The sequence below is a fragment of the Branchiostoma lanceolatum genome, chromosome 1 (assembly GCF_035083965.1).
Source record: "Branchiostoma lanceolatum isolate klBraLanc5 chromosome 1, klBraLanc5.hap2, whole genome shotgun sequence".
Classification (NCBI taxonomy): domain Eukaryota; kingdom Metazoa; phylum Chordata; class Leptocardii; order Amphioxiformes; family Branchiostomatidae; genus Branchiostoma; species Branchiostoma lanceolatum.
This window is the reverse complement of record NC_089722.1, coordinates 42,816,193-42,835,247: the sequence shown is the minus strand read 5'-3', so window position 1 is coordinate 42,835,247 and position 19,055 is coordinate 42,816,193. Positions and strand designations below refer to the sequence as shown.

Below are 19,055 nucleotides of genomic sequence, written 5' to 3'. Positions count from 1 at the left end.
AAGTCTTAATTTGGATTAAAAACAAACAAACCTCGGGTGGCACGATCTCCTGGCCATTCCTGTCTCTCTGCGGGAAGGCCTGCCCGTAGCTCACCATCAGGTCCAGCAGCTGGGCATCCTCCTTACGGTAGTTGAAGGACTGCCAGTCCACGCGGATGTCGTACGGACAGGGGTTGTTGACGCGCATGTTCCGCGTGATCGGCGCCACGCCGGACACGTGAGTGCCGTACCGAACAACCGGCTGCTGGTCGCGGAACGCCGCCGTCATCTGGAAGTTGAGCGGGCAGCCGACGACGGTCATGCGTACGGGGATGGACACTGGCGCAAGGTCTTTCACCTGGACATGAACACCCATAACACATTGTACCTCACCTAGACAATCAACTCTAGCATGTTATACCATAATTGGGTATTTGATATAATTCAACCTGTTTCTGTTTCAATTATCTTGATTTTGTACCTCTATTTCATCTTTAATGTTATCAATGTACACAGTCTAGGGCTCACTTCATCAATCAATCTAGGAACTACCCAATCAATCAATCAATTAATCAATTGACAGGGCTCGAAATAGTGGGTGCATGTGCACCCAGTGCACCCAAAATTGGAGCTGTGCACCTAATTTTTGACTGTGGGTGCACTGGTGCACCTATATATTTTTGTAGCCTATAGGGTTAAGGTACTATTGTACACTAGTATACAGAATATTCTTGAAATGTAAGTATAAAAAACAGCATGATAACTTTTTGCTGTACTTCATTTAATGTATTATTTGTTTGAAATTTTAAAGTTAGCTATAGAATTACAGATTGAAGTTCTTAAGAGAGGCAGCAGCGTTAAACTTTGTAATTATGTTCTGAAGAACATTCAACTTTATTTTATGTGGTGCACCCAAAATTCTTTCTGTGCACCCAATTTTTTTAGTTGGGTGCACCAGTGCACCTATTCCCAAAGATGAATTTCGAGCCCTGATTGATCAATAAATCAATCGGAAGTAAATCAGCTGATGTTCTGACCTTGCAGATGAGCTGGTCGCGGTACTCTCCCCAGATGTCGCTGTAGGAGGTGATCTCCACGGTAACGGTGTGGAACGGCATGAGCACGCCGGCGGCCGGGTGCACAAGGAACGCGGCGCCCTTCCCGTCCCGCAGCAGGGCCTGAGAGAAGTCCACCTGCAAACGAAGGAATGAAAGAAGGAATGAATGAAAGAATGAATGAATGGGAATAGATGTGAATGTGAATGAGGAATGAATGAGTTAAGGAATGAAATTCAATGAAATTCAATGTGAATGAATGAATGTGAATGAAGAATGAATGAACGAATGAATGAACATTTTATTTACATGACTGTGTTGCGACTTCAAGTGCCCAGCCCATATGGGCTTTAGTATAACTTAAGACACCGACAGAACACCCACCTGTGACCTGCCCGGGGTCTTGCTCAGCGGGTCCGCGATGTTCGGCGTGCGGCCAAGCAGCTGCCGTCTGGAGCTGGGGGTCAAAAACAAACAGAACCAGATATCAAAACCAGACTTTCCGCTGCAGTACCATAGAAAGTCGCTAGGGAGCCCAAAATCTAAATCATTTTGAGGTCTAACCAAGACCTAATGAATATGAAGACAATACATAGCATCCAGGCATTCTCAAGTTATCGTGTTTATTCACACACACACACACACACACACGCACACACACGCATGCCCACACTCACACACACATGGACCACCTACCCTTTGGTGACCGGGTGGAAGATGCCTGCCTTCTGGCTGGGTGGGGAGGGGGGCCGTGCGTGGAAGTAGTCGACCTGGATGGAGAAGGGTGCCATGATGGCGGTGTGGTTGGTGATGTGCAGGAAGCGTCGAGGGTTGCTGTGGATCTGAACGTCCTGACCAAAGTCCAGGACCAAGTCACTGTTCGAGTCTTCACTCCTGTAACAGAAAGGAAAAAAATTCAAACTAAAATGTCCACAAGCTTGTTGGTGGGAAGTTTTGCTGCATTTACATGATGGAGAGACACTATAACTACAATCTTTTGGAAAATGTAACAAATCTCTAAAGACAACAATCTCTACGACTATGACACTAGAAACAAAACTATTCATTGTGTACATGGAGATAAAAGAAGGGGCCTCTGGGATATATTGTATTCTGTAGTAGTTCTTAGAATAGCCATTTGCTAATTCGCACTATCTGTACAGTATACCATTTCTATGCATTGTTTCATGTTGCAATTAGCCCTCGGGCAAGAATTTGCAAATAAAACACAAATAAAATAAATATCATCAATGCCATTCATATATACATGTACATTATGTACTGTGAGTCAAACCTGTCTACATATGACAATCAAGGGGCTTGACAAAAATGGTCACAGTAAACTTGATTCTTAGACTCAATGACTGGATCAATAGTAACAAGACATCATGCTTTCAATTATAAGCTTAGCTAAAGAGTAACTCACCAAGGAATAGCTGCAACATATTTTCAAGCACACATCATGATAACACAGGACAATTTTAGGGGCTTCTTCTCACAAACTCATCTGTTCGCCTTTCACAAAAACTTTACTGCAGGGTCATTGACATCTCTGAGAGGCTTCAGTTCAAACTAATAAACTTAAGGTAGTTATTTGCATAACAGAGTGTTACTGCTGTGACCAACCTGATGAAGCTGAAAATGGAGACTCTCTGAGACATTTTTCCCTGTTCCCAAGGATACTACTACACAGTAACAACAGATATCACAATTATCCTTCTATTTCATTGGACATCACAAGGTAATCATGATGTCTTTTCACCCTGCTTCGAGAGTATAATAGCCAATCAACACACGCTATCATACTTTCCTCCTCTACTCATTAAATTTGTAGTGGGATCCATGGTAACGAACCTTTATGTTAGGAGAATAGAAATATTTTCAAGACATACAACATAGCATTCATCAGTATTCATTTCAAAAATAAACAAATCGTGTTGCCCGTGGTAACAGCCCACCGTTGTTGTGTGTTTTGCAGTCTTTGATAGGCACAGGGCATAATTTGTTACTGACAATCAAACCTCATGGATTTTAGAAAGGGCACAATCATGATCATCGTGATAAAACAGGAGAAAAGGACATTTGCAATTGTAATAACCACAGACTGACATCAAACGTTATGGATTTCAGGAAGGGCACATGATGAAAACAGGAGAAAAAGACTTGATGTTAAGCTTCTAGTAAACTTATCAGTTTGCATGCAGGGCTCGAAATTCTTTTTTTGGAAATAGGTGCACTGGTGCACCCAACCAACAAAATTAGGTGCACAGAAAGAAATTTGGGTGCACCACATAAAATAAAATTGAATGTCAGCAAAACATAAGTTTAGCGCTACTGCCTCTCAATAATTTCAACTATTAGTAAGCAATACATCAATTAAGTACAAAAAAAACGTTATATTGCTTTTTCTGATACTTACAAGAATATTCTGTATACTAGACTAAATAGTGTACAAGAGAACCTCTACCCTATAGAGTACAAAAATATCTAGGTGAACCAGCAGTCAAAAATTAGTTGCACAGCTCCAATTTTGGGTGCACACAGGTGCACATGCACCCAGTATTTTGAGCCCTGGTTTGCCTTTAATTGACACTTCAGAGCCGTGACATGGACATCTTGGAGAGGCTGCAGTTCAAACTGATGAGCCAAATAGAGCAGTTCTTGGAATAGAGTGCTATTTCTGTTACCAACAAAGGATTACCTTCTATGATGCTGGACAACTCCTAGGAGCTGGAATTCAAACTAATTTCTGTTACTGTTCTTTGAATAGCAGAATTATATTTGTTATTACAACAAAGATCTATTTTACGCATGACAAAAAAAATCTTCTCCCAAAGCCTGTAGCAAACTCATCTGCTTGGCTTTCATTGAAACTTCAATGCAGCACATCTCTGGGCAGCTGGAATTCAAACTAATGACTGTTACTGCTCTCTGAATAGTAGAATTACAATTGTCGTTACTAAACTGAGGGAACTATTCTTGGATGACATTTTTCACTGTTCCCAGAGACATACAGCATTGCTCACGTCAACAATATATAAAGGAATCAGCATGTTGTGTTGCCCGTGGTAACAGCCAACCACAGTTGTGACGCGCTGCGGTCTCACACAGAATCAGACCCATCGCGATCAGGTGCAGCCGCATCATCGCTCTTGCCTTCTACTCCAGCTGCAAATCGCATCAGAGTCGTCTACAGCTCGGGAATCTCACACCCTGCCTCAGACCGCAGACGACCAGAATCAGCTCCACCATGTTCAACAACAGCTCCGACCCATGGACGCCCACTGAGGAGACATCTGCTCCTGAGTTTACAAACTTATTGAACTGCTACAAGTGGCATCTACGGAACAACACTGCATCCATCACACAAGCCAACGAAGCCTGTTCCATGTACGAGGATGGTTCAAGACTGGGAACAGAGACACAAGTTGTCTTCTGGCTGATGGGACTTCTCATCATCATCAGTAATGCTGTCGTGCTCTTAGGAATCATTGGAACAAGACAACTCCACAGACCCATCTACATCTACCTGGCAAATCTGGCAATGACGGATGTTTTTGCAGGCATTGGACTTTTGTATCGCACAGTAGGCCATGCGGTAGGACACAATGTAATGTATGACTTTATACTAAACTATCTAAACTTCATCATATTTGCTCAGATGACTTCAGCATCAGCTCTATCTCTATTGTCTGTTAGCACCTATGTTGCTGTAAAGCATCCTATATACTTTCACATACATGCTCACAGTGCCAAACTGCGTGCAGTTGTAGCTATGACTGTTTCATGGATTGTTTTCTCCTTGTTTTCCTTCTTGCCCAGTATGGGCTGGAACTGCATCCATATGCAGACCCTGACCACAGGTATCTGCTTTTCATACTACCCCCTGGCCTTTGTCATCATTGGTGCATCCTTACTTGTCATGATGTGCATAGTCATAATGTTCACAAATATAAGCGTGTATGTAGTGATCAGAAAACGAGAAAAGAGAAGGCTTGAGCAGGCAGGGGTCCCCCTGGGGGCACCAGGAGAAAATGGTCCCGTACAGAACAGGGAGGGGGGTGATCAGCCAAACAATGCTGCACAAGAGGAGGCACAGAGGAAATATGAAGAAAGGGTGTACAAGGCCAGGACTGTGATGATTCATGTAGTAGTATCTTTTGCCTTCTGGCTGTTACCCCTGCTGATGGTGGCAGTATGCAAAGTTCTCCCAGGTATCTGCCCCGGTAACTGGGGTCCGGCAATATTTGCAGGCGTTTCTCTGAACTCACTAATTAACCCAGTGGCAACACTCATCCGCACAGCAGACTTAAGGAATGCAATCTGGCAAAAACTGACAGGCATCCATCAGACACTCGTCACCATGATACGGGGGAACCGTGTGAACCCGGAGGAAGACCAAGCTGGAACAGGTGATGCCCAAAATCTACAGGAAGGTCCTGCACATGGAGAGGGACAAACCGAAGACGTTGCCATTGTGGAAATAGACTGAATTGAACTGATTCATAACCGCTGAACAAACTGTAGAAACAAATCTGCACCAGTAGGGACAACATTGGCAAGTACTGTAAACTACTGTAGTTAGTTATTTCATGGTTAATCTGTGGTGTAACTAATGAAAAATGAGTTCTAGACGTTGTCTTACCAGGCCTTTGGTCACAAATGACTATAAAACACTGCACTGTAAATTGTTTGCACCAATTTTGTGGAATAAGATAGACACATCACTTGTTTAAAATCCATGTCACCTTAGACATAACTTTGAATAAATACTGTTGGACTGTTACACATGTACACTTAGTACCTGAGTGTTCTTTGAATGGCAGAATGATTTTGCTGTTCTTCTCGCAAAGCTTATATCAAACTCATCTACTTGCTTTTCATTGAAACTTCAATGCAGGACATCTCTGGGCAGCTGGAATTTAAACTAATGACTGCTACTGTTCCTTGAAAAGCAGAATTTACAATTGTCATTACTAAACTGAGGGAACTAGTCATGGATGACATTTTTCACTGTTCCCAAGGACTACTGCTAACAAATACCATGATTATCATTTTATCTGCAAGAATATCAGCATAATTATGTCTTTTCACACTGCTCTCAGAGTATTTCTTATTCACGTCACGACACACGCTATCTTACCCACGGTAACAACCCATTATGTTGGAAGCATTGAAATCTTTTCAAACATACAGCATTGCTCACGTCAACAATATAAAAGAATCAGCATATTGTGTTGCCCATGGTAACAGGCTACGCAAGTCTCTCAGAGCGACCGCTGTTGTGACGTGCTGCGGTCTCACACAGAATCAGACCCGTCGCGTTCAGGTGCAGCCGCATCATCGCTCTTGCCTACTACTCCAGCCGCAAACTCAGACCGTCGTCTGCAGCTCGAGAATCGCACAACCCGCCTCAGACCGCAGACGACCAGAATCAGCTCCACCATGTTCAACATCAGCTCCGACCCATGGATGCCCACTGAGGGGACATCTGCTCCTGAGTTTACAAACTTATTGAACTGCTACAAGTGGCATCTACGGAACAATACGGCATCCATCCCGCAAGCCAACGAAGCCTGTTCCGTGTACGAGGATGGTTCAAGACTTGGAACTGTGACTCAAGTTGTCTTCTGGCTGATGGGACTTCTCATCATCATCAGTAATGCTGTCGTGCTCTTAGGAATCATCGGAACAAGACAACTCCACAGACCCATCTACATCTACCTGGCAAATCTGGCAATGACGGACGTTTTTGCAGGCATTGGACTTTTGTATCGCACAGTAGGCCACGCAGTAGGACACAATGTAATGTATGACTTTATACTAAACTATCTAAACTTCATCATATTTGCTCAGATGACTTCAGCATCAGCCTTATCTCTATTGTCTGTTAGCACCTATGTTGCTGTTAAGCATCCTATATACTCCCACATCCATGCTGACAGTGCCAAACTGTGTGCAGTTGTAGCTATGACTGTTTCATGGATTGTTTTCTCCTTGCTTGCCTTCTCACCCAGTATGGGCTGGAACTGTATCCACATGCAGACTCTGACCACCAGTATCTGCATTTCATACTACCCCCTGGCCTTTGTCATCATTGGTGCATCCTTACTGTTCATGATGTGCATAGTCATGATGTTCACAAATATAAGTGTGTATGTACTGATCAGAAAACGAGAAAAGAGAAGGCTTGAGCAGGCAGGGGTCCCCCTGGGGGCACCAGGAGAAAATGGTCCTGTAGAGAACTTGGAAGGGGGTGATCAGCCTAACAATGCTGCACAAGAGGAGGCACAGAGAAAATATGAACAAAAGGTGTACAAGGCGAGGACTGTTATGATTCATGTAGTAGTGTCTTTTGCCTTCTGGCTGTTACCCCTCCTGATGGCGGCAGTGTGCAAAGTTCTCCCAGATATCTGCATTAGTAACAGAGGTCCGGTAATATTTGCAGGCCTTTCTCTGAACTCAGTAATTAACCCAGTGGCAACACTCATCCGGACAGCAGACTTAAGGAATGCAATCTGGCAAAAACTGACAGGCATCCATCAGACACTTGTGACCATGATACGGGGAAACCGTGTGAACCCACAGGAAGACCAAGCTGGAACAGGAGATGCCCCAAATCTACAGGAAGGTTCTGCACATGGAGAGGGACAAACCACAGCGAGTCTCTGGGCTCCAGAGCCTTCTGTGGGAAACCAACACTACATCATCCATGATGCCCACGGAATGGCAGAGCCAGAAACATCGCGAGGAGGACGACAAACCAAAGACCTTGCCCTGGTGGAAATAGACTGAAGTCAACAAACCCAGAACTGCACTAAACAAACTGCAGAAACAAAATGCTGAATCTGCACCCGGAGTAGGGATAACAATGTAGGACAAAGCTGGACTGTAAGTTACACTATTGTTATCAATGGTTTCTCTGTGGTGTAAATAATAAAAATGAGTTGTATATGTTGTCTGACTGGGCCTTTAATCACAAATGAATATAAACACTGCACTGTAAATTGTTCGCATCAATTTTGTGGAATAGGTTGATGCATTGATTGTTTAAAATCCATGTCACCTTAGAAGTTAGATATGACTTTGAATAAATACTAACTGTAGAAATGAATCTGCTGAGTCAAATAAAAGTTGATGTTGAGTTGTACTGTTCTGTCCACAAGCAAAAATATACAACTTGTGTCCTTGAAAAAAATTTCTTAAACAATCAATTTACATGTCATGAATAAACCTTAAGCGTCAAACCTCTGCACATAAAAGAACCCAACACACTTATCCAGAAAGATATGGGTGATCCGTTGTTCTTGGTATTAAAAGCGAGGTGTAGTGAAGCCACATTGCACTACCAGTAACTGTTACTAAAAAGGGGCTATGCTTCATCTTAAGTGTTAACCCTACGAGTTTGTCTTATGATAATAATAAGAAGAAGGTTACTCACTCTAGTTCTGGTTCCTTGGAGACGTTGTAAGACACCGTCAGCCCTCGAACCTGGCAGAAGACGGTCAGGTACACGGGATCCACCATGCCCTGGATCCGGCACGGGATCCGAACCTCAGAGATCTCACCCTGGATCACAATCAAAGCACCGAAAATACTGTAATCTTCACATGTCAACTACCACCAAGAAAATTGCAATTATATCACATTTTTAAGTGGTTGAATTATCTTTTTGTAAAACGAAACATATTGACCGCTGCATCAGTCTTGTCATCCTTCTAATTTGTGAACAGTGATGAAAGGCAGGAAAAAGAAAACATCACATCTGAAGTACATGATTGTTCAGGAGTCGTGTAACTATCAAAAATTATAAAGATTATCCCAGAAGTAGTCCTACAGGGCTTCTTTCTGCCTCCTGTTGCCACAAGTCAAATTGTCTATTAGGTTTGTAAAAAATTAAAAGCTGATGATATGATATGTTCACATGTTACCAAATGAAAAATTCTAATACAATCATCCACTTTTTAACTGATCATTAATCTTCAACGATAACATTGAATATTTTGAACAACTTTCTTGGTCGCTATGGTTACCTGAGTGTGTCCAGTGAAGGTGACTGTGATGTTGACCTTCTCGCGAGGCCCGAGATGTCCGCTGGGGGTCCCGAACTCCACGCTGCACCGCTCGGCATGGGGGCCTTCAGGCTGGAGGAAGGTGAATAAAAGATTGACATGTTTACTGATGTTCCCCTCTCCACTACTTCTGAGATGCATGTTATGCCGATAGAACACATGACTTGGTGAGCATGTTTACTGATGGTCCGTTTTCAACAACGTCAAGCAGATAGGACATACGACTCGGTGGTTTGTTTGTGGTTCATAAGTTGCAGAAAGTTTTTGGCACGATGTCTCTTTTACGGAACAGTGCACACACGCACGCACACACGCACGCACACGCGCACACACACACATACACACACGCACACACACAGAGTGAGAGTGAGTGAGTAACAAGCTCCCCACCTGTCCCCATGTGAAGTCCGTCTCCAGCAGTGTCTGGTTGAGCAGCGTGATCTCCCGCCGCACCGGCACGTCCGTGTAGATCTCCTCGATGACCAGCTGGCACGACATCAGGCACACCTGCGGGGTCTGAACTTCAACTTGGGCCCCTACATGGCTGGGGGGGGGGGTCAGGACAGTCATCACTTCATGTGTACCAACATGATCATCACTTTATGTGTACATCATTCTGTCATCATTCAATATACATATTTATTAGTCGTCATATGAGGTGTTTTTTTCTTAACTCTCGTGGATTACTGCAAGTCATTACTCCTATGTGCAATCTGTCATCACTTTATGTGTAAAAGACTGTCATCACTTTATGTGTACAAACACTGTCATCACTTTATGTGTACAAACACTGTCATCACTTCATGTGCACACTTCTGTTATCGCACAAGGGTTACAATCTGGCAAACTGATTGACCAATCAGCATATCAATAAAAATGTAGTTGTGCCAGAAAATGTAAAAAAGTTTTATTGGAGATGCCAAAGAATTGAAAAATATGTTCTTCACCAACATCGTCCGTTACCATGGTAACAGCTCACCTGTCTGGCCCATTGGGCACCATCAGGACGAATACCGTGCGCACGCTTCGACACCGCGCCGGTTTGAAGACCGCCCGGACGGCCAGTGAGCCGAGGGGCGGGAGTTCACCCGAGGACGGGGTCAGCTCAAACTCGCTAGGGAGCTGGGGGCACAGGTGCACAGAACTGTCAGACACCGAAGCAGACTTACTATACAGGCAAGAGATGGTCTATTCTAAGGCTTAAAATGTACATTGTACATGTGTATGTCAAGTTCCCACTTGTTTCGCCAAACTTTCATCCTCAAACATTCATCCTCCAACAACTGTGCATGTATTTCATGTATCTGTAGCCACATTTATATGTTGATTTTAAGTGTGGATATCAGTCTAAAGTAAACAATCAATAAACTAGAAAGGTAACAGTTGCATGCAAATACCTAAAATGTGTATGGTCCGAGCAAACTACTGATCTGCTTACTCCCACTCAAACACATTCATACGTATGGTGATCTGCCCTTCAGCTCTTGCTACATAGTGTAACCAAACACCACAAGGTGTGTGTTTCTTTATCAGTAACCATGGCAACAGAGAAGAAGAAGAGAAAAGTAGCTAAAACAATATGTTAGCCTTCCATGAAGGTAAACATGATAGAAACAAAGCGCCGTACCACGGAGCCGTCCTCTGCCTCCAGGAAGGCGGCGCTCTCCTGCAGCGACCACTTGGCACGGATCTACAGTACCAAAGAAAGTCGCCAGGGGGCCTAAAATCTAATCATTTTGATGTCTCACAAAGACCTGCCTACCTACCTGAGCCCCTTGACCCCCAGAGATCTATCCACCTACCAAATATGAAGATAATCCGTCCAGGCATTCTTGAGTTATCATCCAGTGGACTGAAAATCCTGTGGACACATTCATACACATTTCCTAGAATTCTTGCAAACTGCACACAATACTATACCCTTGGGCGTCGCTAAAAAAAGCAACTTTAACGTACCACAGTGCCGTCCTCTGCCTCCAGGAAGGCAGCGCTCTCCTGCAGCGACCACTTGGCCCGGATCTGGCACGTGTTCCGCACGTGGATCTCGCGAACCACCACGTCGCCCGGCTGCGCCAGCCCGAAGTCCAGCGACGGCGTCTCGATGATCACCTCAGGACCCTGGACAAACCAAAATAATCAAATCCTCTGGATACTGAACACGCTCTTGTCCAGATAAAACAAAATTGCATCCTCTGATATGTGTGCTTGTATTACACAGCTGCACAGCTGATAAGGGTTTGCACAGCAAGCACAAGCTACAAAAGGGAATGGTTTACTTATTGGAAATTGACAAGTTTATTCTAAAAAAACAACAGTTTCGGTTGGAATCAAATCCAAACCATGCGGTTCAGAAGTGTCCAGTTCATCCTGGATTTGAACCCAGACGTTTTAGTCAAGAAGAGAGTTAATCCTGCACTTGAACCCCATCCATTTGGTCCCAAAGTGCTCAGTTTCAAATGGATTCGAACCCAAAACCATTTGGTCCAGACATGTCCAGTTCATCCTGGGTTTGAACCCGGACTATTTAGGCCAGAAGTGCTAAGTTTGGGCTGGATTTGAACCCGAAACCATTTGCTACAGGAGACTCCAGTTTAGACTGGATTTGAACCCGGACCAATAAGTGCAGAAATTTCCGATTTCACCTGGATTAGAACCCAAACTGTTTTGTCCAAAAGTGACCAGTTTAGGCTTGTCTCGAACCCCAAACCATTTGGTCCAGAAGTGCTCAGTTTCAGCTGGATTAGAACCTCAAACCATTTGGTCCAGAAGTGCTCAGTTTCAGCTGGATTAGAACCCCAAACCATTTGGTCCGGAAGTGTCCAGTTTAGGCTGGACTCGAACCCCACACCATCTGGTCCAGCTGTGGTTCCGTACCTTGATGTTCGCCCTGATGTAGAGGCTAATGGGCTCCCTCCTGTTCTGGATGTGGCACGCCAGTCGATGCTCCAGCAGCCCCGGACGCCCCCCGGTGATGCTCAGCTGCATGTCCATCACATCACCAGCCTCTGCAACAGCAAAGGGGAAAAACTCTGTTTAATATATAAAAATCTAAAAAGTTTTTGGGCAGTTTTATTCATTGTGTGGACAAACATGGCCCCGCATGATGATGATCTGCATGTCCATCACATCACCAGCCTCTGCAACAGCAAAGGGGAAAAACTCTCTTTAATATACTAAAAATCTAAAAAGTTTTTGGGCAGTTTTATTCATTGTGTGGACAAACATGGCCCCGCGTGATGATGATCTGCATGTCCATCACATCACCTGCCTCTGCAACAGCAAAGGGGAAAAACTCTCTTTAATATACTAAAAATCTAAAAAGTTTTGGGGCAGTTTTATTCATTGTGTGGACAAACATGGCCCCGCGTGATGATGATCTGCATGTCCATCACATCACCTGCCTCTGCAACAGCAAAGGGGAAAAACTCTCTTTAATATACTAAAAATCTAAAAAGTTTTGGGGCAGTTTTATTCATTGTGTGGACAAACATGGCCCCGCGTGATGATGATCTGCATGTCCATCACATCACCTGCCTCTGCAACAGCAAAGGGGAAAAACTCTCTTTAATTAATATACTAAAAATCTAAAAAGTTTTGGGGCAGTTTTATTCATTGTGTGGACAAACATGGCCCCGCGTGATGATGATCTGCATGTCCATCACATCACCTGCCTCTGCAACAGCAAAGGGGAAAAACTCTCTTTAATATACTAAAAATCTAAAAAGTTTTGGGGCAGTTTTATTCATTGTGTGGACAAACATGGCCCCGCGTGATGATGATCTGCATGTCCATCACATCACCTGCCTCTGCAACAGCAAAGGGGAAAAACTCTCTTTAATATACTAAAAATCTAAAAAGTTTTGGGGCAGTTTTATTCATTGTGTGGACAAACATGGCCCCGCGTGATGATGATCTGCATGTCCATCACATCACCTGCCTCTGCAACAGCAAAGGGGAAAAACTCTCTTTAATTAATATACTAAAAATCTAAAAAGTTTTGGGGCAGTTTTATTCATTGTGTGGACAAACATGGCCCCGCGTGATGATGATCTGCATGTCCATCACATCACCTGCCTCTGCAACAGCAAAGGGGAAAAACTCTCTTTAATTAATATACTAAAAATCTAAAAAGTTTTGGGGCAGTTTTATTCATTGTGTGGACAAACATGGCCCCGCGTGATGATGATCTGCATGTCCATCACATCACCTGCCTCTGCAACAGCAAAGGGGAAAAACTCTCTTTAATATACTAAAAATCTAAAAAGTTTTGGGGCAGTTTTATTTTCATATTTTTTGTGGACAAACATGTCCCCGCGTGATGACCATCTGCATGTCCATCACCTCACCTGCTTCTGTAACAGCAACGGGGAAAAACTCAACTTAGTCTACTGCAAATCTCAAAATTTTTGTGGCAGTTTCATTTTCACATTTTTGTGGTAACCTCTCCACTGCAAATATGGCAGTAACAGTAAAATGCCAAAACTTGATTTGACATACTGTACATATTGCATCTTTTGCTGTGGTTTTGTTTATTTTCCTGCTATTTGTGAAGACTCCTCCACTGCAATGTCATGACACAGTGAGTCCCTTGTATTGATACAGTACAGTAACTGTGCTACAGAACTTTTTCAATTGCTGACTTAGAATACCACGAAGGCCTCCTTTTTCCTACTACTGCAAAATAAAACCATGTCAAAAGTGTAAAAACCCAAAGGGGCGAGTACGCCGCTCCTGGGATTAGAATCCGCACCATATCCTGATCCGCACGGCTTGGGAAATCAACGCGCTAACCACTAGGCTAAAAGATCAGGACCCGTTAGACTGGTCAGTTAGTGGAGGTTGATCCCCACTGTTACAACAGTAAATGAATAAACTGTAGCCTACCAATTCTTTGCCTCTCTGTTATTTTAAAGGCAAATCAAGCAAGGGGTTGACATGACAACAGAAGGCTGTGAGGGAAACTTGAATCTGACTATATCCACTCCCTAAAACTGTGTGTACCGAAAGTAAATCCAAGAACTAATTAATTGAGTGTGACCTAAGACACTGACCTATGTGCCCCGCCGGCGGCTCCACCTCCAGGATGTGCGGATCGCTCAGAGACTCCCAGGAGAAGGACAGCATCCACCGGCTCGTGTTGATCATCTATAGGAGACAAAGAAACAAAACAAATTGATAATTCAAAATCATCACCATCATCATCATCCACTATTTTCTGCATCTGCAGTCGTAGAACCGTCCTGCAGCTGAATTCAGTCTTTCTTTGACTAACACTGCGTCTTGCGAACTCCATGAGCTCTAAAAGACTTGGAGCTTCTTTTCTTATACAGGGAAAAATGGTGGCCAATATAGCTTTAGTCATATTATAGCGGGATGTTGGGGAGAGCACGGCTTCCACTGACTTGTTAACATCATCAGATGGTGGAAAAATGAAACTTTTCTAGCAACACTTGGAATGCCTATCTCCAAGTTTTATGTGTGTTGGAAGCCCTACATTTTGACTCTTCAAGGCATGGTTTATTGCCCCTTGTTCCAATGTTTATTGCCTACTGTTCCAGTTGCACCAGTATGTACACATAGTTCAGTTAGAGGCCTATATTCAGACTTTGCTACTGGCAAGTCCTTGGTGCTGAAATTGGGGTAGTTGTTCTTTGATATTATCATATAGCCAGATGTCGTCGACCAATCAGAAGGCTCCATTTACAGGTCCTTCTTTCCCATATAAACCCGCTTTTTCGGGTATGTAATCTTCAAATAAACCTGGTATTTTAGACGGTGGCGCAGGCGGCGTACTTGAAATACATTCTAAACATTCTATAGAACCCCGTGTGATGCGGAACACCCGTATCGAACGTTTTTGCGGCCCAGGTATGACATAAAATCAAATACTGCACAGTACTCATCATACTACTAACTATTATATGGGCAATTGCTATATGATAATAACGTTAATGACCCGCTTTCCTTCGGTCTATACGGTGTGATAACACCATTTAGACCTCAGGGCCGGTCATTAGCCCTATATTGGAAAATGGATTGCACGACCACAACCCACACCCTGAAGTATTTTTTGATGGGTGTGGAGAGCAGCATGGTATTTTAAACTGTTGTGCAAAAACAACAGAACCCATCCCAGCTGGCCAGTTGAAAACAAAAAGAAACAGAACCCGTCAGAGCATACCCTGAAGTGTTTCTTGATGGGCGTTGAGAGCAGCAGCTGTCCGGGCACGATGACAGCGTACGGGTCAAGCAGAGCGTTGAACGTCCGACACGTGCCCTTCAGCTCGACCTCCAGCGCGATGACGTCCCGGACGCGTAGACCGTCCTCCGAGGCTTTGGACGACGACTGGGACCCCAGGGAGTCGGAGGACCTGTGAGTGGAACACAGCGGGGTACCGGTAAAAGGTTTTTGTAAACAGGGTTGTCTCCAGCTTTACAATGTGTCCATCCCACCGATTGGTTTGGAGCCATGTTGTTAGAGGGAGTTTGGATGTTGTTAAAGGGAGGCTAAACTTTAAATTGAAAGGCCCACTATATATACTTAACTACATATACCCCAAAGTCAAGTCCTCACTTGTTTTACATAAGTCCATCAAAGTTCAGGGCTCTCCCACCATTTGCAACTTGCACCATGCTGATGGCTACTCGCCTGATGATTGAATTAATTGTTAGGTCACAATAGGAGATTCCGGTATTTTCCAAACAGAATGAATAAGGCTTTTCAATCTAGCTTTCTTGAGGATGGATTTCGAACTCGTTCATTCCCTCCAATTTGCTGGAAAATAAGTCTGTCCCGCTTAAGCTTATGAAAATAAGTTTTCATCAATTTCATGTCGTGAAGTTCAGATTTTTTTTACAGATAGGGCGAGATTTTTTCAACAGGCAAATTTCCGTCCCAGGATGAACAGCTGTGTCCAGGACCCAAAAGTCACAGCTTCAAATTTCCTAATGATATCAAGCAAAAACCTGCTGATCAACAAAACTTGCTCAGTGTCACTGACGAAAGTAGTGGATGCTACTTGAAACATCTGACCGTTTCCAAAATCATATCCAGTTGCTTGTCAATGAGTCTGCTATTTGTAATATCAAGCAAATTATCAGCTAAATCATCAATGCGAAAACCTACTATCCACTAAGAGGCTATTGCTGTGAAAGTCCCTTAATCAGGGGTCATGATGGTTTAGGAGTTCTTACTTCTGTCTGTGTATGTCTGCCTTCCCCTCGGGGGTGGGGGGCCTGTCCCGGGGGGTGGCGTCCTCGTCACTGGGGGGAATCTCGGGGATGTGGTGCAGGATCATGTGCAGAACACTGTTGTAGCTGGTCTCCTCCTGGAACCAGGGCAAAGGTCAAAAGTGGTCATATATCAATCACAACAGGGCAAAGGTCAACATGGGTCATGTCACAGAACAGTGCAAAGGTCAGAGGTTAGGGATGTGGTGCAGGATCACATGCAGAAAACTGCTGTCTGTGGTCCTCCTCTTACAAAAGATAGCATTCATAAGATATTGGTTGTTTAAAAATGTTTCAACACTTTTCAACATCTGATAACTTTAAAACCTTACATTCGCAGTAGAATTCCCCATGCCAACTGCCCGGTGGCCTTACCTGTGTGGGAGCGAAGGCGACGACAAACTCCTCCGTGTTGCTGGGCTGCAGGACTCCCCCCTCCCCCCTCGGGGATAATGGAGAAGCCTTACCTGTGTGGGAGCGAAGGTGACGACAAACTCCTCCGTGTTGCTGGGCTGAAGGACTCCCCTCCCCCCTTGGGATAATGGAGAAGCCTTACCTGTGTGGGAGCGAAGGTGACGACGAACACCTCCGTGTTGCTGGGCTGCAGGACTCCCCTCCCCCCTCGGGGATAATGGAGAAGCCTTACCTGTGTGGGAGCGAAGGTGACGACAAACTCCTCCGTGTTGCTGGGCTGAAGGACTCCCCTCCCCCCTTGGGATAATGGAGAAGCCTTACCTGTGTGGGAGCGAAGGTGACGACGAACACCTCCGTGTTGCTGGGCTGCAGGACTCCCCCCTCCCCCCTCGGGATAATGGAGAAGCCTTACCTGTGTAGGTGCGAAGGTGACGACGAACTCCTCTGTGTTGCTGGGCTGAAGGACTCCCCTCCCCCCGCACCCCCCCCCCCCCCTCGGGGATAATGGAGAAGCCTTACCTGTGTGGGAGCGAAGGTGACGACGAACTCCTCCGTGTTGCTGGGCTGAAGGACTCCCCTCCCCCCTTGGGATAATGGAGAAGCCTTACCTGTGTGGGAGCGAAGGTGACGACGAACTCCTCCGTGTTGCTGGGCTGCAGGACTCCCCTCCCCCCTCGGGGATAATGGAGAAGCCTTACCTGTGTGGGAGCGAAGGTGACGACGAACTCCTCCGTGTTGCTGGGCTGCAGGACTCCCCTCCCCCCTTGGGATAATGGAGAAGCCTTACCTGTGTGGGAGCGAAGGTGACGACGAACTCCTCCGTGTTGCTGGGCTGCAGGACTCCCCCCTCGGGGACGATGGAGAAGGCCGTCCCCACGTCGGGGTAACACTCGATGTTCCCCGACACCTTCTCGCCCTCCCCGGGGTCGGGGGGCTCAAGGGTCGGCTTCACCATCTGCCAATGGAACGGCAGCTCCACGTCCCTGCAGTTACCATGGAAACAAGCTGTTACCTTAGCAACAGTCACCAGGGAGATGGACCCCACTTAAACAAGCAATTACCAAAGAAACAGTCACCATGGAATCAGGCTATTTCTATAAAAAGTGACACCATGGACATGGTCACCATGGAAACAAGCAACTACTAAGAAACATAGAAATAGTCACCATGGACAGGGTTACCATGGAAACACATTTACTGTGGACACACAAAGATACCATGGAAACAAACCATTACCATGGAGATTAGAGGTGTCCATGGAAACAAGCTCTTACCATGAGATAAGAAGTGACACACCTTGGTGACACACAGTTAAATAGTGCAAACGCACAGGAACCACACACACATACACTTTAGACACTTATAAGGCGCAGTACGTCCTCAGTCCTGCCTACTCGTGTGGTTTGTTTGTTTGTTTGAACCTTTGTTTATTCATGATAAGCTCAAATCGGCACGCAGGCCGCTAATTTCATTGAGGTCATGAGGGAAGAGGTAAGGGTCAGATACAATATAACAGAGATAAACAGTCATTTGAGTCCTAATAACTCTATCAACATATATCATTACATATTTATGGTACAACAATATACAATTTCTACAACATACAACATAAAGTAGGGCGAAAGCTGATTCATGGTCCGTGTCCGTTCGTTTAGTTCATTTCCGTTACTTCAAGAGTCTCTTAAAGGAAGTCAGATTCGGAGCCGTACGTGTGTCTGGCGGTAGGCTGTTCCAGACATTTGGTCCACGGTAGGCTACCGATCTTCTGAAGATCTCTCGCTTGGGTTTGGGGACAACCAGCTGACTGCTTGTGCTTTGTCTGGTTGTACGAGTACTCTGGTCTCTGCAGTACACAAACATCTGGCGCATGTAGGGTGGCAGTTTGTTGTTTAGGGCTTTGTAGGTTTGTACGGCATTGTAGTACTGGAGTGTTCTTATAAGTCATCACTACAAGTCATGCCTACGAACTCACGTGGTGTTCTTATAAGTCATTACAACAGTCATGCCTACGAACTCACGTGGTGTTTCTGATGGCCATGGTGCGCTGGGCAAAGGTCATGGGGTGCACCGAGTCGAAGCGGATCAGGTGTCGCGCCGTGGCGTCCAGGATCTCCCCTGGCAACGGCTCGCTCTCCCCGCCCGCAACCATCATCATCTCCACACCTGCCGTCTGACCAACACCTGCAAGAGAGATACTTTTCATCATTGTACATTGCTTCAGTGGCAACACTGCGGTTGCCAATAAAGTTATCTTGTATCTTGTAACATCTAAATATACATGCAAAGATGCGAAAATGTGCTGTAC

At 44.9% G+C, this 19,055-nt stretch overlaps 1 protein-coding gene across 1 annotated transcript in view; it reads right to left on the bottom strand.

Annotated features, from left to right (window-relative positions):
- Positions 1 to 19,055, bottom strand: part of LOC136427091 (deleted in lung and esophageal cancer protein 1-like) — a 48,890-nt gene that overhangs the window by 9,851 nt on the left and 19,984 nt on the right. The window contains exons 14-30 of the mRNA XM_066415811.1: positions 18,769 to 18,931; positions 17,538 to 17,733; positions 17,359 to 17,493; positions 16,301 to 16,434; positions 15,288 to 15,477; positions 14,158 to 14,251; positions 11,981 to 12,111; positions 11,063 to 11,224; positions 10,734 to 10,796; positions 10,086 to 10,228; positions 9,497 to 9,650; positions 9,068 to 9,178; positions 8,476 to 8,603; positions 1,731 to 1,928; positions 1,419 to 1,491; positions 1,017 to 1,172; positions 32 to 337 (exon numbers count right to left, since the gene is read on the bottom strand). Coding sequence (XP_066271908.1) covers positions 32 to 337; positions 1,017 to 1,172; positions 1,419 to 1,491; positions 1,731 to 1,928; positions 8,476 to 8,603; positions 9,068 to 9,178; positions 9,497 to 9,650; positions 10,086 to 10,228; positions 10,734 to 10,796; positions 11,063 to 11,224; positions 11,981 to 12,111; positions 14,158 to 14,251; positions 15,288 to 15,477; positions 16,301 to 16,434; positions 17,359 to 17,493; positions 17,538 to 17,733; positions 18,769 to 18,931 — 2,537 coding nt within the window. The remainder of the gene's footprint in view (positions 1 to 31; positions 338 to 1,016; positions 1,173 to 1,418; positions 1,492 to 1,730; positions 1,929 to 8,475; positions 8,604 to 9,067; positions 9,179 to 9,496; positions 9,651 to 10,085; positions 10,229 to 10,733; positions 10,797 to 11,062; positions 11,225 to 11,980; positions 12,112 to 14,157; positions 14,252 to 15,287; positions 15,478 to 16,300; positions 16,435 to 17,358; positions 17,494 to 17,537; positions 17,734 to 18,768; positions 18,932 to 19,055) is intronic.